A 24,114-nucleotide genomic window follows, 5' to 3' on the forward strand; every position below is an offset into this window, starting at 1 on the left:
AACTGGAACAAATACTAAAGAAGATTATGCACAGTAAATTGGGTTGCTTCTCCCTTTCCACCTCTGTTGTCTCAGGAGTCATTGCTAAGAAGGTGTCCAGTTGTCTATCTGCTTTCCTGCCTCACCACTAGCACTCAAGGACACAGGGTGCTGGGGCAGGGGTAGGGACAGACATGGGGGGTGGAGGAAAAGGCCACAGTAGTTGACAGATTAGTTACAATGAATAAACAAATAAGTAAATTAATTGAGCAATTAAGTAAATACATTGACAATAAAAAAGAAGGAACTACTGATACACACAACAAAATAGATGAATATGACAAAAGAAGCCCAACACAAGAATACAAGCTATATGATTCCATTTACATGAAGTTCAAGAACAAAAATTAATAATCTGTGGTGATATAAAACAGAACAGTAATTGCCTCTGTGGGGTGGGGATAGATTGGAAGTAATAAAAATGTTTTATATCTTGATTGGGGTGTTGGTACCTGAATTTATATGGTTGTCACAAGCCATTAAGCCATAAACTTAAGATATGTGCATTTCACTGTATTTAAATTGTACCACAATAAAAAAAAATTAAGTACACATTAGTGGAAAACTAAGAAAGTTTAGAATGGTAGCTAATACCATCAGGAGCCAGACCGCCAGGGTTAGAATTCTGGCTATGTAGCTTTGCTGGGTGATTTCCCTAACCTCTGTGTACCTCTGTACCTATTTGAAAATTAAATGAGTTAACACATGTACAGCAATTAGAACAGTACCTGGTACATAGTAAGCACCCAATTAATGTTAAACTAAACTAAAAAGACAATTATTAACCCTAGAAAAATAAAAAGACCAGAAAGGAAAAGTCATCATAATTAATACACAGGCTCAACAGGGATTTGTTGTTCTATGGTTATAACAACGAAAACCCTGAATAATAATCTAACAAAAACTACAATTTTATTGGGAAGATGGTATGATGATGAAAAAACTAAACCATCTTCCACAGTTGGAATTCAATAGATAACATCCAAAAACTGTTTGACGTGCTAAAATATATGTATAACTTTGACTAAAAATAAAAACAAGGAAAAAAAAAACTATTACGTGGAAGTAGACTACCCAAAAAAATAAAACCAGGAAGAAAAATAGCCAAATCTTAAAACTTTAAATAAAACTAAAATACAGTTTAAAAGAGAAGCTCCCTGCATATAAGTGCATTCTAGAATTAACACTAATTATTGGAGACTTAGATTTATTGGGGGTGGTGGTGAGGGGGGCAAGTGGATAACCACATTCAAATTAAATATACTATTAGCATTAGTATATTCCATATTAAATTTGCAAAGACAATATCCTTCCTTCCTCTCAACTTATATTGTAAGGTCTCATCACCATTTTATCCAGTAACAAGCCAGAGAATTCTCAATCCTTTGGGTGGAAGGCCAGAGTCATAGGGAATCGATATGAATGAGAATTTAATTACATAATGCTTCACGTATATTCACATGTATATTCACGTATATCACTTTTACTGAAAAAATAAACTTTGCTTACAAATTTTACCTTAATCCTCAAAGCATTTCTAAGCAGTAAGACAATGAGGGAAATGGGAAATGAGTGGTTTGCCCATTTTCATTTAGAAAAGCAGATCAAGAAGACATAGGAAGCTCAACAGACTGATGGTCCCGTTGCCTTCCTATAAACACACAGACTCTTATACAATAGATGCACTTTCCATGAACAGGTGGTAGTTACAGCTGCCATGACTGAGGAATCTCAAACCAGGCAGATCCAGACTATTTAGGAGGCTTTGTCTTGGTGATTATGCCTACAATCCCACCAAAACAAAAACAAACCCACAAAACAGCAAATTCATGAATCAATAACAATGACATTTCTACAGTTCTTTAAGATTTATATAGCATTTATAGATAATTGTTTAATCTGCTCTTCCTAACAACTCTGAGTAGTTAGCTGGACAATTACTTTTTTCCATTTTGATGAGAAGACTGAGGTTCAAAAGGTAACTGACCCCAAATGACAGTGTTGTTAAAGGAAGGAATTAATTCTTCTGGTCCAGTGCTCAATCCACTCTACCAGTAACCCTGGGTAAAGAGAAGTCTGTGAAGATTAATCATTTGCTAGTTTTTAAGGTCTAGATAATAGATAGAAACATGGAATTGTTGGCTTACTTTAGGTCTCCTCCTAAAACAAACAAACAAAAGTCAAACACTTGAGGACATTCAATCACATTTACACTTACGAGCTAAAGTAACTGTAATAAAGGCAAAATGTCTTAAGTAAGTAACAGTAAGAATGACGGTGGTGGTAGTGCCTCTAGGGAGCTTTCAGGATTGGTGCAATGATTGGGGACTTCACTGACATTCAATGACAGAAAAAAGAAAGCTAACTTCCTCCAACCAGCAGTGCCAATCTTCAAGTTCTGCACAATTAGGAAATGACTAGGCCACCTGAGGACCCTGCCAGGATCAGAATGTCAAAGTGAGACACAACCGCCCCCACAAAAACTTTGAACAATCAGCAAGAACTAGCAAAAATATTTCCCTCAAAATTAAGGAAATAGTTAAAGAGCTGAATTATGAAAGAGGGTGCAAGTGGAATCAAGTGAAAGGCTACTTAAAAGCTGGCTCCAGCCCCCACCCCTCACCCACTGTGTGCTGAGCCGTTCTCCCGCGGCAGCTCCCTGGTCCTAGCTCCAGAGGAAGCAGGGTGTCCCTTGTACACACACTAGAGGTAATACTAATTATAGAGACTTAGATTTATTGGGGGGGGGGGGGGGTTGTGGGTGTGTGTGTCAGGTGGATAACCACATTCAAATTAAATATCCTATTAGCATTAGTATATTCCATATTAAATTTGCAAAAACAATACTCCTCCTTCCAGTACACATACTGGAACATATACCTTTGGCCAGTCTCTCTGGTGGTGGCCTGAGGGACTTGCCATCCCAGAACTTATCCTGCAATGAAGAAGCTGACTCACAGTGCACCCCTATGGGATGCTGTGGGAGAGCAGGTAAGAGGCTGCATGTGGCAAAGGATGGCTGGCTGGCAAACAATGCAGTGCCTGGGACCACAAGGAAACTGTTTCCTAGGGATGAGGGGTCATTCCCATCCACATTAATTGGGGTGGGAGGATTCCCAGCGCCCCCACATGGTGGCCCCTACACTCTGGCTTTGAGCTTTCTCTAAACTTGAGGATAAGCCCTGAAGGAGAAGATTCACACAGGTCAATATGCAAAGACTGGGAAAGCTATTTTCTTTTCTTTCCTTTTCTTCTTTTTTATGTGGTAAGCTTCTGGCATTCAAGGAAAGCTATGTCAACATTGGAACTTAATTTACAGTACCGAAGTATATATCTGAATGTGGTTAAAAGTTAAAATTTTAGGTTGTATATATCTAATTTACTAAAGTAAAAATTAAAAAATATATATCCACAGGACTGTACAACACAATGACCCCTAGAGCAAACCATTGGCTGTAGTTAGTAATGCAATCGTAAAAATACTTCTTCATCAACTGAAGTAAATGTACCACACAAATGCAAGGCATTAACAATAAGATAGTATATGGTAACTCTGTATTTTAAACACGATTTTTCTGTAAACCTACAACTTCCTAATGAAAAATAAAATTTTAAAAAAAGCTCTGTCAAAATATTTGTAAGAAAATGGGAGCCTAGATTGTAAACCCTTACAGCTGGCACACTTAGTCTGAAGTTGTGAATGTATTTCTAGATTCTGAGACCTTGAGCTATATGTTTATCAGCTGGTATTTCCCTGGAACTTTGAGTAACTCTGTGTCACCTAAGACCCAGATATGGAGTGCTGAAGCCCTGAAAGTTAGCAGAGCTGTATACAATAACAGCTGAAGTAACCAAAAAGCGATCAGGCCTCAATTAGAATTTAAAATGAAACCAATCTGGCTAGGTCTAAGGTAAATTAGAATGCACGGTAAAAGATGAAAATGTTATCTGCTCTAGACTTTCACCCACTACATGAGACCAAAGGCAGAGAGGTTTATTATATCTAGAACCTAAATCTTCTGTAACACATACTCTAAATCAATCTCTCTGGATAGCTCATTTAAATAACCCGAACTTCTAGAGTCCAAAACAAGAACGAGGCCTTGTGTTTCTGTATGGCTTAACATAATACAAGGATACATCTCAGACTATAGTGGGCTGATAATTTATAAAGTATTGGTAGAGTCTCTCGAGGGTCTGACGGAAAAAAAAAAAAATATATATATATATAGATATATATAGATATATATATATATAGATAGATAGATAGATAGATATAGATATAGATATGGAACTATTAAGCTTTCCCATCTGGGACACCCTAGGTACCCTCTCAACCACTGGGGACTCCTAAAAAAATAGGCCAAGCCCTGGATTTTGAAGCTTCCCTTATGAAACTAATTTCTATATGGGAGAAGCTAAGACTACTCATGACGAAGCCTAAGAGTTGCTTCCAGGAAGCCGCTTTGTTGTTCAGATGTGGCCTTTCTCTCTGTAAGTTCAACTCTGCAAGAAAAATTGTTGCTTTCCCCATTACATGGGACAAGCCATTCAGATGAAAATTCCCCTGACAATGTGGGGAGTGACTCCCAAGGATGTATATGGCCCTGGTACCCTGGGACTAGCAACACCTTCCAGACCAAAATGGGGAAAGAAGTATAATAAGGTATCAGTGGCTAAGAGAGAGCAAATGGAGTCAAGAGGCTATTCTGGAGGATACTCTGACAGAAGCTTCAGTCAGATAGTGCAAATGCCATGGTTTGCTAAACCCAACCAATATGTTAAGACTTAGGGCTCAAACTGAGACTCTGTAAAGGTTTCATGCACTAGAGTTTCCCTTCCTGGAACCTATAATTCCAGAGGGGTTCCTAGGACAGATAAATCCTGAAACCTACAGGGATCAGCTTCTCAAGATTATCAGTTAATTACATCCCCTATCCTTTAGTGTCAATACCTCTTCTCAACATGAAATCAGAATAGGCATTGCCCAAAGATCCCTATAGATCACAAGAAGGATTAAATTGAGAAGAAGGAGGTATAACAGAAAACAGAATTTAACAAATGAGTTTGACTGCTAAATCACTATATTAATATGCTTTCAAGCTTCCAGTGTTTTGGAGGAGCTAGAAGGAAAAATCTGAGATGGTGGAATGGTACTCATGACAAACTCTGGGATCTGTTCTGTAACTACTTGTTGAAGTGTGCTTTAAAAATTATTGCTTTTTTTCTTTCTTTGCTTTGCATATATGTTATATTTTAAAATAAAAAAAGTTTTTTTTTAAATGCTCTGTCATAATACTAGCTGGATATAAGCTTAAGTAACAGATGCTTCAGAATCTAAAATTCCAGCAATAACAAGTTAAAATATCAAAATGCCCAGGTTTCCACAAAGGATTACAAAACATACAAAGAAACAGGAAGGAATGACCCAGGCAGAGGAGAAGATTAAAGCATTAGAAATACTCAATGAGGAGGACCAGACCTGGAACATACCAAACAAAGACTTTTTAAAAATGGTCCCAAATATGCTCAAGGAGCTAAAAAAAAAACCATGAATAAAGAATTAAAGGAAATCAAGCAAATGATAGATACCACAAAAAGAATAGCAACAGAAGATGGAAATGAATAAAAGAGCTGAAGACCACAGGAACAGAAATTTAAAATTCCCGAGAGGGTTCAAGACCAGGTTGGAGCAGACAGAAGAAAGAATCCGAGAACTGAAGATAAGACCTTTGAAAGCATCCAGTCTGAAGAGCAGGAGGTAGAAAGAATGAAGAAAAGCGAACAGAGCGTGATAGACCTGTGAGACATCATCAAGTGCACCAACATAATACAATGTGGGAGTACCAGAAGGAGAGGAAAGAGAGAAAGAGACAAAGAGAACAGTCAAAGAAATAATGGCTGAAAACTTCTCAAATTTAGCCAAAGTTATGATTATATATATATATCATATAATATATAATATGTAATTATTATATAATAACATAATATTATATGCTCAATGAACTCCAAACAGGATAAAACCAAAAAGGCCCACATAACAAAATATTATAATCAAACTATAGAAAGCCAAAGAAAAAGAGAGAACTCTAAAAGCTGCAAGAGATAAGTAAGGGGGGCTCAATAAGATTAAGTACAGATCTCTCATAGGAAATCACAGAGGCAAGGAGGTAGTAGGATGCATATTAAAAATGCTGTAGGGCGGGCCATGGTGGCTCAGCAGTCAGAGTTCTCACCTGCCATGCCAGAGACCCGGGTTCAATGCCTGGTGCCTACCCATGTAAAAAAAAAAATGCTGTAAGCAAAAAATTGCCAACTAAAAATTCTACATCTTGTAAAACATTTTAAAAGTAGGGAGAGATTAAGACATTCCCAGATAAAATCTGAGGGAGTACATCACCACTAGACTAGCCCTACAAGAGATACTAAAGAGAGCTCTACAGGTTGACAGGAAAGGGCAATAGACAATAGACTGAAGCCACATGAAGAACTAAAGATCTCTCGTAAGGGTAACAACAACATGAAAATGCTAGTAGTGTGGTGCTCTTGGTTTATAACTCCACTTTTTATGTCCTACAGGATCTAAAAGGCATATGTATAAAATATAATGAGAAATCAGTGGTTTTTGAACTTCTAAGGTATAAACATGTAATTTGTCACCAAACCACATAAAGGTGGGGGAATGGAACATAGTTTATGTTTACTATTGAAGTTAAGTTGGTATCAAAGCAAACAAGAATGTTGTAGACTTAGGACGTTCAATTTAAGCCCAAAGGTGACTACAAGGAAAATATCAGAGAATATACAAACTCATAGAGACAGATATTAGAGTACAGGGTGCCGGAATGGGGGCAGGGTAGGGGAAATGGGGAGTTAATGCAAAATGGGTGTGGGTTTTCCGCTTGGGGAGCTGGGAACAGTTTAGTAATGAAAGGTGGAAGGGCACTACACATCGTGAATGTGATTAATCCCACTGAAAAGTATACTTGGGAGTGGTTGAGATGGGAAAGTTTATGTTGTATATATGTTCCCATGAAATAAAAAAAAAAGAAAAAAGAAAGAGCAACTAAAGAGACAGTGACAGTTAAAGGCAATACAGGATCCTGGACGGATATAACAAAGAAGGAGAGAAAGTTTAAAAGGACATTATCGGTACAACTAATTGTTGTGATGTGCTTTGAAATGTATTGCTTTTTTGTATATGTGTTATTCTTCACCAAAAAAAAGAAAAGAAAATGATGTGAGCTAAGGTAGTACAGATCTGCATTGTGAAATAAAGAATTTTGTTTGTCCACTGGAAAAAAAGAGAAACATAATCTGGGACCTATATTTTTGTCTTGTCTAGGATAATAAGTTAATACTGCCTTGTTAAGCCATTACTATGACCCTCATTACAATACGATGCTTTAAAATTTAAAATAAAAAAGGGACATTATAGGGACATACAAAAAAATTGGAAAATAGATTGTAAGCTTTATATCAATGTTAAATTTCTTGAACTAGATAACTGCACTTAAGGTCAACACATAAGAGAATATCTTTATTCTTAGGAAATGTACAAGGAACTATTAAGCATTCAAGCAGCATGATGTACACAGCATACTCACAAGTGTTCAGGAAATGGACTGACAGACGGGTAGATAGAGGGATAGATAAATAGAATGATATGGCAAATGTGGCAAAGTGTTCAAATGGGTAATCCAGGTATCTGTGGGATAATTTGGAGTTATCCATATGGGGTTTGTATTATATTTGTAACTGTCCTGAAAGTTTGAAAGTATTTCTAAATGAAAAGATTTAAAAAAAAAAAAAAAAGAAAAAGCAAAAAGAAATGACTGGATTCCCACATGAGTTCAAACATTCATACAGGTGAAAACATTACACCTATGATAGATTCAGGTCTTGAAGGGCCAAAGTCTTATATAATTACAGGGTCCTTTATAACAGTAAGCAAAAATATTACAATATCAAAATTAGATCTAGGATAAAAATATATAAAATATCTAGGAAAAAATATTTTTATCATGCTCTTGAAAGACTCAATATTTTAAAGATTTCAATTCTCTCCAAATTAACCCATATTTTCAATGTAATCCCAATACAAATCCCAAAGGAAATTTTTTGAGGACATGGAAAGCCTAACTCTAAAATTTCTAAAGAAGTGTAACGGGCAAACACTAGTCAAAGAAATCAGGAAGAAGCACAAAGCCAGAAGACTTATCATCAGGTAAGAGACCGATTAGAAAGCTACAGTAATTGAGACCATGAGGCACTGGTACAAGGATGGACAAAATAACTGATGGTAGGGAACAGAACGTTTAAAAACATACCCTTACATAAAATGCCACATGATTTATGATCAAAGTAGCAACGTAGAGCAGTGGAAAACAGATGATCTTTTAAATAAATGGTGCAATGGTTAACTGACTGTCCATGTGGGGGCAAATGTACCTTAATCCCGCCCTCACACCACATGCAAATATCAGTTTCAGATGGTTGCAGATCTAAATGTGAAAGGCAAATCAAAACTTTTAGAAGAAAGCATTGGAGAACATATTTGTGTTCCTGATGGAGGCAAACATTCCTTAAACAAGTCACCGAAAACACTAAACATAAAGGGAGAAAACTGATACACTGGACTATGTTCATCAAAAGATACCATTAAAAACACAAAAAGGCAACCACCGAGTATGAAAAGTTATCTGCAATAAAAAGAACTGCTACAAGTCATTAAGAAAGTACAATTTGAAATTATCAAATGACTTGAACACACAATTCATAAATGAGGATATCCAAAAGGCCAATAAACATATGAATAGGTGGTCAACATGATCAGGAAAACGCAAATTAGAGTCACAAGGAGAAAACATTTCACCCCCATCTATTGCAACTAAAATAAAAAGGACAAAGAATACCACTGCTAGAAAGGATGTGGAGCGACTGGAACTCTCAGACCTTGCTAAACAACATAATCCTGAAATTCCATTCCTGGTCATATACAGGGGAGAAGTGACTTATATCCACCAACAGACATATACAAGAATGTTCACAGTAGCACTTTTCATAACAGAACCAAACTGGAAATCTCCCTGTGCCCATTATCAGCGGAAAGGATAAATAAATTATAATATGTTCACTGAATATTACAGCAATATGAATGTATGAACTGCAACTACATCCACAATATGGATGAATCGCACAATATAATGTTGAGCAGAAGAAGTCAGACACAAAAGCACACACTGGGTGAAGAACAAATGCAGGCAAAACTGTCAGAAGCTGGGACAACAGTTGTCTTGCGGTGGGGGTGACAGACGGTGATAGAACGGGTCTCCCGGGGCAATACTAACATTCGGTTTCTTGACTATCTTGAAATGGGTGATGGTTATGTGGGTCTGCTCAGTTCATAAAAATGCATCAAACTGCACTTGTTACATGTATAGTTTTCTGAGTGTATATTACACATCAATCAAAAGTGTTTCCGTTTTTGTCTTGTATTGTTTTCAAATAGATATAGGACCTCGGAAGTAGCCTGTGCAAATGAAGGGCCCTGAAGCTTAAGCTTCATTAGCTTCCTGGTAAATCTACTTTTGATCTTACCAGACATGTATGTAAATAAAAAGGTATTTATAATTACCGAAGTCCAGGCCTAAACAAATTTTATAGAAATATAAAACATTTTTTCACCATTTAATTTACACTGAATTTTCCAGGAATGTAACTACTATGTAAACAGAGGAAAGACTACTTGATTTTATGTAGAGTTTTATAAAGACTTTTTCACCATTTTAGAAAATCATATCACCAATGCACTGCCATATATCATCTAAGTCACCAATGCAGTATCCCAATAACAGTCTCTATTTACAGGTGCCATATTCACAGAGATAAAGCTATGCGGAGCTGCATGTACTTGACAGCTATGGTTTCTAATGTGATGTGCACATATGCATATGTCTTCTGAGAATTTACAAACAGAAATACTTTATTACAAATAACTTTCCTTTTATTTTTCTTTTATATTGAAATTTAGACATTTTAATGACTTTTTAAAAATTATGTATACAGGCAAATTTTCTTACCTGGGAATTTCATTTCAGGATAGTAAAGGAAACATAGGGACTGACAGGATTGAGGGCCAATTATAATAAACAAAACAAGTCTTTCAAAAGAACTTATCAACCTGATAACTTCTTTTATGCTGCCCACATTATCTGGATCACTTAGATTAAGCTATATAGTTAAGTAACACACTTATGTAGAAATGTAAAAAAGAAAAACCCAGCTGTCATTTTCAAGAGCAATTACCCTACTCTATCATAAACTTGATATAGACAAGGTGAGCAGAACAGGAGGGAAACAGGAGCTCAAACCACAAAATTTAACTCAGTCCTTCTCCCTTTAAATCAGTAAAATCCAGTTTGGCATTCACAGGCAAACGACCCCATTATTTTTCTGTTCTGCAGGCCGACCTTCAAAAACACCCAGTCCAGGCCATTCTGCAGCAGGATCCCTCCTCTCGGGGACCTCCTGGAAGCGCAGACAGGCTGTCTGCTGCAACACATCAGCCATCTAAAAAAACACATTTCTGACTTTTCAATTTCACTGGGTTAGTGACAAAGAATATGTGCTACAGTTGTTAATGGCTTCTGCAGTAGATCTGCCTCAGCGAAAACCATCAAATAAGGGTCACAGAGAAGATACCAGACAGAGCAAACATGATGGCAGAGTAATTATGGCTGTTGAGACTTGGCTGCTCCAAAAGTTTGGTCATGGTCTAAAGCATAAAAATAACTTATCTAGATTTTTTAACATGATCAGTTGCCAGCCCGTGGATAATTCTAACACCCAGTAAATTTCCAAGGAAATTTATCTCCAATTAATTAAAGGTGGCAAATTGGAAACAAACTCCTCCAAGAGCTCTGAAGAGTTCTGTTACACAGATCTCATTCTCATATATCACTAAGATTGAGATAACAATAGTAACGATTAAAAAAAAAAAACATGCAAACTGACACAAATGAAATCTTGGGAGTCATCCTTGAATTCTTCTATTCTCTCAAATGCCAAATCTCATCCATATGCATATCCTTTAGGTTTGAAAATATATTCAGAATCTACTTCTCATCTTCTCCAAGTCTACTGCCCTGGTCCAAGACAGCATAATCTCCCACTCAGATAATCACAACCACCTCACAACCAGACCCACTGCATCCACCCCTGCCCTTCTTCACAAGCTATTCTACCCACAGTGTAGAAGCCTCTTCCCTGTTCAAAACCCCACAACAGCTTCCCATCTCACTTAAGATCAAAGCCAGAGTCCTACAATGGCCTACAATATCCCACCCCCTTTGCCTGTCTGATTTTATCACCTATTCTTCTCACTCTCATTCAGTTAGCTCCAGTCACACTGCTGTTCCTGGAGTCTTGCTTTCCTTGCTATTCCGTCTTTTTGACAAGGTTCTTACCCCAAAACGCAGTTGGCTTGCCTAAAATGTGTGCTCTAAACAGCCGGCTCTCCTTTTCTGAGGCCTTTCTAGACCACCTTGTTTAAACTGTAACATTGTCCTCCCTCTGCCCTACTTATCCCCTCTCCTACTTCATTTTTTTCCATCTGGCATATTGTATCATTTTTGCTCCCTCAGTTGTTCACTCTCTGCTGTCCAGTCTGTCCCTAGAAGGTAAGCTTCGTGAAAGCGGGATTTTTATCTGTTTTGTTCACTGCTCTCTTCTCAGTGCCTGAAACAGTGACAGGCATATGAAGTGTGTTCAATAAAAATCTGTTGACTAAATGAGGTAACTGAGGGACTATTATTAGATGGGGAAGAGTTACAGAGACTTATCCAAACCCACAATGTGAGGAAAGTCAAGTAAGAAACCAGATTCTAAAGATAAAGCATTTTTGGCTGTGGTTTTTGAAGAGGTTATAGCAATTTGCTGACTTTTCCCCTCCAGATATACTAAAACAATAGGAGGAAATACCTGAAAGAGCAACAAACAAAACAGAAAAACAAATAGAGAAGTCATGCCAAATGGTCATTCTTCTATGAAAATGTTCTATTAAATAGATTCTAGTAAGATGAAGCCTCACACACGGAGACATTTATCGGTGAGGCTGGTGCAGCGCCAGGACCTTCTAGAACACAAGTAAACACATCACTTGAGCAGCCTTATGTCAAATAGTTTTGGAGAGTAGCATCAAATCAAAATTTGGGAGAACAAGACCCATCTCTACCCCAAGTCTGTTTCCCCAATGAGATGATACTTTCCTTTTTCTCCACAGAGGGAAAAGTCAACCAAAAGGATGAATGAGCAATGTTTACTAATATTACAGTTAAACCTTTCCATAAGTTAAAGATTTTCATTTTTAAAAGATGGAGGGGATTATTTACGAGTATTGAAAGCAAAGCAGTAATGATACTATGCACATTTAATGAACAATTTTCTCCATTAGAGGCAAGGGCATAAACAATTTAGTACACATTTCGGTGGCAGAGAGGAAATACAATTAAGTCCATTAATAGCCACAAGAGTTTTTATGTCCCCAAAGAATGCTGGTTTCCACAGTTGCTTATTCATTTTCATCCACAGCAAAAATGGTGCATGACAGGGAAGACAGAATGCTTTAGACTACTTTCTACATATTTTAATTAATTAATTATTCTTCTAAATATTTTAATTTTAAGCAGAAAAGTTTTATTCTGCAATAGACTTAACGGTATATTACACAGCTGCATTCCATTAAATGAGATGAAAGTGCCAAACAAAGCCTACATGTGAAGACAATGAAATTATGACTAATGTAAATCAGGTTTACCACAGTACAAATATTATAGCATTGTATTCATAGTTTCATTGCTGTTGCCCAAAGTGTTAAGGTAATGATATCTAAGAATATAGATGCTCAAACATTTTACAAACATTTTGTTTCTCTTCATAACAAATCAATGGGGTAAAAAGAAATACAAACAAACAAATGGTATGCACATTTTTAAAGAGCAAGGAAAAAAAAATGACCTGCTCAGAGGTTAAAAATAAATTTAGCCAAGCACTAGATTTGGCTTTTTTCACTAATCCATAATACTCCAACCCAAATGTAAAATTTGACTTGTATCTCTAAATCTATCTTCCATTGGTTTTTGAATCCCTAAAATTCTGGGAGATTAACACCTACCCTGAACTTGCTCTATCTCTTTGGAGCACAATCTAGACCAGAAGGCGATGCAAAACCACCTCTTCCTCATCCCTAGAGCATCTCAGCTTTGAATCTCATATTCTCAGATTACAGTGCTCATTACTCTTAGCCTTGTATTCACAGCCCATTTGTTCTTTTTTGTTTTTTTTTTCACATGGGCCGGCACCAGGAATCGAAACCGGGTCCCGGGCATGGCAGGCGAGAACTCTGCCAGTGAGCCATAGTGGCCCGCCATCAGCATTTTTTTTTTCCATTCGTTCTTAACATATTTGATTATTTGGTTCTTCATCCATGGTATGTTAGAGGCAACAAAGCAAGAAAGAAGACATACTGATAGCAATGAGGAGAAACAAAGCAAGACCCCAAAAAGCCAACATGTTGATTTTAAAGTAGTTATGCACTAACTATGTACCAGTCTACACTCATCATCACCCTTAATGTTCACCAGAGGAACCTGCTCATGGTGATCCAGAGTCAAGAAAAGGTTCGTCTGTTTTATATGTTTTTAAGGAAGAACCAGAAACACTTATATATATTTATAGATTTCTAACCAAAATGGAAAAAGTCTTGGTGTTTAATAAAAGGGAAAATTAAATATATACACAAAGATCCAAATGTGTCAAGATAAGCCATAAATGTATTATCAGGTTTCTCCTGTACAAGTAGCATACAGTTTTTGTATACTATGAGACATAAAAAGAAAAACCTTATGAGACAAGAGAAAAAAAATACCAGCTCCCGTTAAACTCTCATTGTCCTAGGAGTCACCCAGCTTTCACTAGGGATAACTGGTTAGCTGTAAACTGGTTTAGTTGCTTTTCTGCCTGCCAAACCAGAGCTAAAGAAGTCAGCAGGTAGAATAGGGAAGCTGTGGAGTCAAGTTAGCTCAAAACAAAAGTTGTGGTTTGCAGGCGGAGCCTTCACCATCTCTTCCGCTCGTATAAACTGGCAGGATGTAGAAACAGGATCCCAATCTAGTTACTGCTTCAGAGAACCAAAATATTTTGCTTTGATTTTCTAGTCTATTAAGCTTGGGATTTGGCAGGATCTGTGCCTAAAGTGAACCCAAGACCTTGTGATGGTCCCACTGAGGAAATCAGAATATCAACAAAGTTGCCCTGGTACTAAAAAGAAAACAATTTTTTTTTTGCAGGGAAAGAAACTGTCTTGGCAAGAAAGACAGCAATTACGGGAGGAGCTGACATTTACCGGGTGGCTTCGTGTGTGCCACGTGAACACTGAGTTTGCATTAATCTCATCTAATCTCTTAAGAACCCTATGAGGTAGGGGCTATTATTATGCCCATTCTAAAGATGAGAAGACTGAAGTATAGAGGGGTTACTAACTTGCCCAAGGTCACTGGTAGGCAGTAGAGTTTGGATTCAAATCTAAGTTATTGGCCCAGAACCCACACTCACAGCTACTATGCTATGCAGCCTCTCATCGTCTATAATTTGGTAACTGAGCAGCATTCTGTAATTCCAACATGACAAAGTACAGGGCCTTAAGTATTACTTTGTCAACTATAAGAACCAGACACAGCTTGGAAGGCCAAGTTTAAACAGAGAATCCCAGTTCCACCTACTTCTAAACTGTTTAACTTTGCAAAACTACAGCCTTTCTGGGCCTCAGTTTCCTCTATGGGAAAAGGGGACACCTGCCTCTGTTACAATGGCACAGAGTAAATGCTCAATTAGTCAAGCTCGCCTTATTCAAGCATCAGCTCAATTGTCTCCTCACCTGAGACTTTCCAGGACTACCTAACTAAAACAGCACTTCCCCCCAACACTCTCTTTCTCTCTATCCTGCTTTATCTTTCATCTGACACTACTCAATACTTCAACATTTATTACTGATCTAATTATTTAATTGCTGATTATCTATATCCCTCCAATAGAATGTACAGTCTAGGAGAGAATAGACTTTGTCAGCCTGTTCACTGCTGTTTCCCCAGCATCTTAATCAGTTTGGCATGCAGAATGCTCAATAAATATTTGTTGAATGGACGAATTGTGTATAATATTCATTCAATAAACATTAAAAAATAGGTAGGCACTTTCGAAAACTCAAATTCATTAACTTGATAAATTTATTTATTGAACACCTATAGAGCAATTGATTAATAAGCAGGATTATTTCAGATGGTAAGTAGTTGTGGAGAAAACAAAATCAGGTAATGCAATAGGCAAGTTATGGAATGGACTGGGCAGGTGAGAACGGCCTTCCAAGGTGGCGGGTCAGCTGAGACCCGAATGACACCCAGGAGCCAGCCACATGATGATGAGGGCAGGGGTGGAGTTGGACAGAGTGTCCCAGGTAGAGGGAACTGAAAGTTAAAAGCCCTAAGGCAGTGGTGAGAGTACAGAAGATGAGTTAAAGACACAGGAAGGGGCCAGATCACAGAGAGTCTCCTAAGCCATTCAAGGGGGGTTTATTCTCAGTATGATGGAAAGCTATCTGATAGCATCTCTTACCTTCCCCCATTAGAATGTATACTTCATGAGATGAAGGATTTTGGTTGTGGCCCCTACCAGCTGGTCTATAAGCATTTGCAGAATGCATGACTAGAAAGATTTTGAAGAGGTGAGTGATACGATCTGATTTTCATTTGTAAAATATCACTGCGAACTGCTACTAGCGGTTGCCTTCTGGGAGGAAACTGAGGAAGCAGAAGACAGGTAGAATTACACAGTATGTGCAAAGACCATAAAACAGAACAGGAAGAAAAAGCTACCCCTAAACCTTGAGGCTATTTGGTACTTTTAAACAAGAGAAAGGAATAGGATAGTGAGGAGGGATCAATTGATGTCCTGAGCTTTTTGCATGTTTAAACTATAAAAGAAAAGTTAGAAAGATTCTCTGTCTCACAGAAAGAGGAACAAAAGGAAACATACACACACACACACTCACGCGCGCGCGCGCGCAATGTTTTGAGGAACAAATGAAAAGAAAAATCACTTTTCTATCCAAGCACAATAACCACTGTGAATTTCCTCAGGGATAATTAAATATGATCAGTGACATCCAAAATATTACCTGGGGGAAATTCTGCTCACAATAAGGTTTGAGAGGCAAAATGTCATACAAAGAGAGGAACAGGTGTTGTAGTAGGCATCACGTTTTAAAATATTATTCCTTTTCATAATTACTTATATCCATTTTGGGTCACCAAGAACATACACGACAAATCATCTACAATGAAATTCCATTTTTTATTATTATTATTTTTCATTTTTTAAAATCATCTTTTTTAAAAAATATTTTTATTGAGCAATATCTAGACACGTGCAGTCCATCCATATTATACAATCAATGGCTCACAATATCATCACATAGTTGTATATTCTTCACCATGATCATTTTTAGAATATTTGTATCACTCCAGAAAAAGAAATAATGAAAAAAAAACCCCTCATACATCCCATACCCCTCATCCCTCCCTCCCATTGACCCACAGTATTTCAATCTACCCTATTTTTATCCTTCATCTCCCCCTATCATTTATTTTTTATCCTTTTTTTTTAAAACTTATCTGTCCATACCCTGGATAAAAGGAGCATCAGATCCACAAGTTTTCAAAATCACAGTCACATTGCAAAAGCTATACAGTTAGAGTCTTCTCAAGAATCAAGGTCCCACAGGGTAATTTCTAAGAAGCAAAATCAGTACCAAAAATATTTTTGCCAAAATACTCTATAGGTATTACCTAGCATCTATGTTTGCAGAACTAAAAGTCCCGAGAGTGCTGAAGGGATGAATGAAACACAGGACAACGATCATTACTTTCAAAGAGAAAAGAGGGAGAACTGTATTGAAGGCCAAAAAAATTGGTGAAGCTAGAACTAAAGTCAAATATTCTGATCATCAGTGTATTTTTAAAACTTTAGTCTTAAAAGAACCTGCACAAGCATTACATAAATAAATCTGCCATCATCAACATTACCTTCTCACCTATGCCACACCACCCAGGACCAGGAAAGTGGTCCAAGAAATTCTCTATTCACAATCTTCAATATCAATAAAAATGAACAAGCAACTCTAGAACAAAGAAAGGAGGGTAATGAGAGGAGTGAAACTTAAGTCCTCTATTTCCTGAATTATCCAGTGTTCATTAAATATATACTTTTTGTTACAACTCTATCGAGTTGTAAAATTCATAAAATTCATTCCTTGGGGAAGTATACAGTTCAGCAGTCTTTACTGCAAAGTTGATATGTATTTGTAAAACAACGACTAATCTCTTCTGTAATACATGTTTATTGTGGAAAATTTAGAAATTGCCAAAAAAAAAAAAAAAGGGACAAATGTTAAAATCACCCATAATTCTACCATTTAAAGCCATTTTGGTGTTAATCCCTCTGGATGCTTTTCTCAATAGATATTGACTAAGACCTAAGACTGTGGGAAACAAATGGCATGGAGAGACCAGGAAGCAAATTCCCTACAGGAAGAAGCAGAACAGACTAAACGGTAATAACTTTAAAGGTAAAAAACAAACCAACAAAAAACTACTGGGACCTTAAAAAAGCAAAGAAAAGGGGCATTTTAAAATAATTTGGGAAAGGACAAAAGTATTCAACTTAATTAAATGAATAGGGAGAAACTATAAATATTAATACTAGCGATATTATATTTAGACAATTTTCTCTCTAATACAGTGTTATCCAATAAAACTTTCTGCAGTCCTGGAAATGTTCTACATCTGCCCCGTCCAATATGGAAGTTACATGTGGCTAGTGTGACTTGAAATGTGACCAGTGTAACTTTAGAATTAAATTTTTTATTTTAATTAACTTAAATTTAAATAGCCACAGTAGCTAGTGGCTACTATATTGGCCTGGGCAATTTCAAAAAAATAAAATAGGTCATAATTTTAAGACATAATGGGTGTGGGTTACAGTGGCTCAGCAGGCAGAGTTCTCGCCTGCCATGCCGGAGACCGGAGTTCAATTCCCGATGCCCACCCATGCAAAAAAAAAAAAAAGACATAATGGAATGTCAAATGTCATGATTTAAGCAACTGTTTCTAGAAGTTATAGAAGATAAGTAGCACCATATCATCATGATTTATTTGTCACCTCCATCACACCAACCTAGGTAAAGAAGCCAGGTATGCCTAAGTGGAGATCCCTGAGCTGCTACTAAAGCCACTCTTTGCTTTCAATGAGGTAAAAAGGAACACAGGTCCAATCAGCTTTCTAACCAGACAAGTGCTTTTTGAATGTCAGCAAGACGGAAAACATCCTAGAGTGTATGCCTAGGCCTTCATCCTGGTTCTCTAAAACCTTGAGAAGCTAGGCTGGTTTTTCCTCAATCTTGGCCTAGTGACGGGAAGATCCTTTGAAAGACGTTCTAAGGCCAATTTCAAATTCTGACTTTTCTCAAGAATCCTCACTATCACTTCAAACCCTAAGCTGCAAAAAGGCCTGCACTCGCTAATCATTCCCATAGCTACCTTAAAAACTCCCAAACTACTTCCAGAAAGCGATGGCACAGATACAAGTCAGGCCAACTTGAAATTCAAATTTCGTTTACCCACTGAGCCCGCCCTAGTCTACACCAACATCCTCAGGGCCCGCCAGGCCACACCAGGTCAATCCCCCGAGGGGAGGCAATGAAAAGACTTCACACACTTTTCAACTCCTCACGCACGCTGCAGCCAGCACAACATTAGCAGCAATGCCTTACTGACCGAGCTAAGCAACTGGACAACTCGTTTAAAAAAAAAAATCACATAACCACCAATGCGTCCACAAGATCTGTAAATCAATACGTGGACAACAGACTCTGTGAAAGTTGAATCTGAGCTTCCGCAGAGACATTGGAGAATGTTACCCTGATAGAGAGGCTATTCTGTTACAACACTCACGATGTGAAATTCAACTCTTCTAAGGTACAGATATGCTTTTAAGATGTTTAATACTAGGGAAATAATTTCACAAGGTCTCTGTGATTTGATCAATTACATTTATTTCCTATCTGTCATTGAAGTACTTTCTCTGGTAGATTTACTCCATCTACATTTTAGGATGGATGTAAAGAAAAAATATTCCCAATTAATGGATGAAAACACTGAGGCATGGAAGAGTTTATCCTTGTTCACAGTAAGCACACAGAGCACTTTATCCCCACTTGCCTAGTGCCAGTGCTTTTGTGGTTAGAGGAAGTGCGGCAAGAGCCTTCATTCAAGCAGTACATCCATTGCAGGTCAGTCCTGCCCACTTAGATAGGGCCACCTCCTTTAGTTCCAACCTTTGTGCTCAATAAGACTTATCCTCAGGACCTTTCCTTCTTTTTTAAATGTGGTCTAAGGAGAATTATGACTGGTAACTGCTGAACTCCTCCAAGTACATGTACAGATAAGTACATCGGCAGATAAATGTGATGCAGTTTGTGAGTGATAGAGCAGAGCACATTTTGTGTCCTAATAATCAGTTTTTATGCCGCTGAAGAAATTTTGTATACTTGTGAAATTTTACAATTTTTTTCCACCTCTCCTACCTATAGAGACTCAAAAAGGCAAGGAAAGGGTACCAGGGAAAATGTCACCATACAAAGACTGAAGAGAAGGTATGAATAATGAGACTTTTCCCTTTAAGGTCAAGCAACATGCCGCCTGGTCCGTAGCCTGCTGCCACACCACTTTCCACGCCATACAGGATCACACTAGCACCGCCTCATGTGATAGGAGGGACCAGTGCCAACTTCTGAAGCTATGAATTTCATAAAGGAACTGTAATAAAGCTACCTTCCTGTAACAGAATCTTAAAAGCCAACTGTGTTTCACAGTAATTATCTGTGGGGACTAAGAACAGGAGTGAGGCTGGAGGATTTTTACATTTTCCATCTTTCTATACTGTTTACATTCTTAATTGTTGACATATATTAATCGTATTTCTAAAAATGCTGCTAAAATGCCAATGAATTAGTATTTTAATGCCAACTGTACATATGCTATTCATCCATAAAATGTTTTTAAAATACTATGGATTCTGAGGGAATTTGGTAATTGTTAAATAAGAGCAGACTGCACACGTGAGATACAACCACAAGACTCATCTTTATTTCAGTATCTAATACAGGGAAAGGCACTGTTCTCAAAAGCAAATTATATGCCTATAGGGATCAAAAAAAGGAATCATGCCCTTTCTAACACTTGACTTTTCAACCCACTCATTTTTGCACATTTTCACAAGACTGAATCCCACAACATTCATTACTTACGCACACAGATGTCATGTGTTTGTGTGTCATTTGAGTTATACAAGAGAAGAACTTTAATCCCAGGCTATATACAGAGTGCTGCACACTGCCAATAGATTCTAAGCAATGTGAGCAAGTACACCAAAGAGACCTCAAATTAACTGGATGACTTTAATAACTGGAAAGGCCAATAGCAGGCATTTTCTCCCCAGAGGGTGTTATTTTCCATGCTGCAGATGAAGCAGTACGCTCCAAGGAGCACAAGTGTTCCACAAGAGCCTGGGAGGCACAAGGATGATGGCTGGAGCTAGAAAACAAAGTCCGAGTAGGACAGCTCACGGTCTCAAGGACTGGTTAGTAAACATGACATAATCGTATGTTCCCTGCACGTGGTGAAAACAAGAAGCCAGCCTAGTCCTCTCACACCAAGTTAGCAAAAAAAAAATGATCAATTTGATCAGGATGCCTAGGTGCTTCTTGGGCTAACAGTTTGTTACGTGAACTTTTCAGTGACGTTGATGTAGGGAACAGACAAAAATCAACAGCATGAGTGATTTTATTTGGCCCCGTCTGTTGCACATCAGTTTCCTGCCAGCCCTCTGATACCTTTTCACGCTAATAAACCAGAGAATGCACCTATCCAGGCCTCTTAAACCTAGTGATAGATGTTAAGGAAGAACAGGCAAGCATGTATTATAACATTAGACCATGGTAGGAAGGGACATGGTGATTTCACGTTTGAAAGAGATGGATTAGAATACTTCAACGGTAGATGTACCCATACAGAAGAGAAAGAGAGGCCTGTCTAAGATGAATAAAGGAACACCATGAAATACTTAACTCCCACTTAAGTTTGGTGATGTGCTAAAGCACATTAAACTAATGTGACTTCTGATTACTCTAAAGGAAGGACAGAGGAAAAAGAAACGAAATCAGTAAAGTGAACGCTGATACACTTAGGGCATGCAGAGTGGGGGTGGAGGGTGGGGGAGGGAGGAAAAAGGTCTAGCATTATCTAGTAATGGAGTGACAATTCCACCCCTACATATATATATATATATATACACACCCCGAAGAAACTTTTGCAGGGGAGCCCTAGGAGTCCTGGGCAAATATACCTTACAGAGCATGTTAACAAATAGGAGACAATTCAAGTGGTTATCGAGAGGAGAATTCTGATATATTTAATCAATGGAATACCATATATTAGGGGAAATAAACTAGAGCTACCCAGACAATACCGAGAGAATGAATTTAACGTTGAATTAAAAAAAAAAAAACTAAAACAAATCATACAACCTGACAGCATTTATGTAACTTCAAAAAGCATTCAAAACCAAAAACATATTGGTGAGGAATGCACATGTTTACTAAAACTATAATTTTTAAAAAGGGAAATGATAAAAACACATTTCATACAGTGTTTACCTTTGTGGGGGGAGAGGGATGCAGCCAGGAAGGAGCAACCGGAGGGTTTTGAGAAAACTGGTAATGCCCTATTTCTTACTTTTCATTGCTTTTTATAGCATATCTATGATAAATATAATTTTGTATGCAAGAAATAATTCAAATTAAAGAGAGTAGAGATAAGTAAACAGAATAGAGGGTAGAACCAGATGCTGCTGCTTCCTAGCTCTGACTTAGACGTCATCTGCCCAGGGCTAACTGAGTAAGGGAGAGAACTCAAGAGTGCAAGCAATCAAACCAACTCAGTTTAAAGGTGACAAAAAGAACACCTCCAGACACTTCTCTGGGCTTACTGGGCAAAGCTTACAGGGCTCCAAACTCTGTCCATTCAAGGTGACAACTGTGAAACACTGCACACTGTCCCCAGAGTTGCAGAAAAACTGCCTTGCCAATACAAAAACAGAAAACATCCCAAACTCTGGAATATTTTGCCAATGGAAGGAAAATCCCCAGATGATTCCAAGAGACTGAGCAATGGGCTGAATTTAGGAACAAGACAGTAATTGGGGCTGGAAGAACTTGTGATCAGTTATACGGCGACAAGGGAGTGATGGGTGAAAGACGGGAAGGAAAAATACACCTGAAGAGACATTAAATCAGGACCCAAAAGATAAGAGCATGAAGGCTGGGACAAAATGCATGTAACCTGAAATACAAATGAACATAGTGTACCGGAAGCCCCAAGGCTTCTATATGGGCTTTACCTGGCAGAAAGTGGAACCCAGTTTGGCACATGCTGAGTGTATTGGGAAAGAACAATATCAAGTGAGATCTAGACCAAATCTATTTAACATATATACAGCCCACGGGCGAAGCGGAGCAGAGAAGAAAGAGTCCGTGATTATATGGGGAAACTGACCATCAGGAAAGCCAGATTCGGTCAGATCCAACGAGAGAAGGCCCAGGGCTGAGTCCAGAAGGCCCGGCTCGGAAAGGAAGAGGGTGGTCCAGGCCAGAGGCAGAAGATGGGGCTGCCAGAAGAGGGCGGGGTTCCCGCAGACCAAGTCCTTGGAGGCCTGGCAGGAGCCGGGTCGGGAAGCCCGGGGTAGCTAGGGGGTGGACGCGCCCCCTCGGCGATGGGACCTGGAGGAATGGGGAGGCGGGGCCTGGCACGGACCCAGCCCGGCGGGCGCAGCCTGGGCGGCCCCCACGGCGCCGGCCCCACCCCGCCCGCCCGCCGCTCACCTGGGCACGCAGCTGGACGAGCTCCGGTCCACCTCCCAGGTGGCGTACAGGTTCATCTGCACCGGGGCGGGGGTGCGGCCTGGCCCCGAGCCGCCGGGAGGCGCGGAGCCCGAGGCCACCGCGACGGCCATGGAGGTGGAGGTGGACGAGGACGAGGAGGAGGCGGCCGCCGCCGAGGTGGACGAGGACGACGAGGTGGCCTGGGCCAGCTTGGGGGGCGTCGGCTGCTGAGGCTGCTGCTGAGGCGGCGGCGGCTGCTGCTGCTGCGGGGACTGAGCGGCCCCAGAGCCCCGCTGGCCGCCACCGCCCCCAGCGCCTCCGGGACCACCGCCCGTTCCTCCGCGTTCCGCCATGGCCCGGCCCGGGGTCGGGGGTGGAGCGGGAGTTACGGGGAGCTGGACGACGCCGAGCGGACCCCGAGGCTTCGCCCGCTGTGGCGGCGGGGGCTCCGACTCCTCTCCTCAGCCCGCCCGCCCCGGCGCGCGAGCGAGCGAGACTCTGCACGCACGCGCGGGGCCTCGCGCTCGCCCGCCGCGGCCTGTTGCGGCTCGCGCCGCCGAGACGGAGGTGGGCGTGTCCCGGGAGGGGGCGGGGAGCCCTGCTCGCGCCCGCCCCGCCCAGGGCTGAGGGGCGGGGCCGGGGTGCGCGCTCCGTCGTGCCCGCCCCCCAAATCCGCGGCGCCGGCCGCTGCGGCGGGGCTCTCGGAAACCCTCTTTTTCCGGGGCGCGGCCCCAGCCAGGGTAGGGGGATGTGGGCTGCCGCAGGAATGCGCCTGGCCCCTTCGGGTCAGAACGGAGGAAAAACCGGCTCCCAACAGGGCGCTGGGCCCGCTTCGCGACGGCCGACATGGTCTCCACCCTGCGGCTCAGACCTGCGAAGGGGGTTTGGTAGAGGAGACCCTGCCGCTGGCTGCCGCCATTGGCGCCCACGGGCCAGGAACTTTCTGCCTCTGCCCATCTCTAGCGCCAGTGCAGACAGGGGCTCAGGGGCCTGGAGTTCAAAAGGCCCTTCACACGAGTGAATTA

The 24,114-nt window shown here is 39.9% G+C and overlaps 1 protein-coding gene across 1 annotated transcript in view; it reads right to left on the reverse strand.

The window, feature by feature from the left end:
* PACS1 (phosphofurin acidic cluster sorting protein 1) overlaps positions 1-23,594 on the reverse strand; it is a 179,439-nt gene extending 155,845 nt beyond the window's left edge. Inside the window, exon 1 of the mRNA XM_077115650.1 lies at positions 23,090-23,594. Within this exon, the coding sequence (XP_076971765.1) occupies positions 23,090-23,442 (353 nt within the window). The 5' untranslated portion in view covers positions 23,443-23,594. The remainder of the gene's footprint in view (positions 1-23,089) is intronic.
* Positions 23,595-24,114: the final 520 nt, after the last annotated feature.

This window comes from Tamandua tetradactyla, chromosome 9 (assembly GCF_023851605.1).
Source record: "Tamandua tetradactyla isolate mTamTet1 chromosome 9, mTamTet1.pri, whole genome shotgun sequence".
Lineage (NCBI taxonomy): Eukaryota > Metazoa > Chordata > Mammalia > Pilosa > Myrmecophagidae > Tamandua > Tamandua tetradactyla.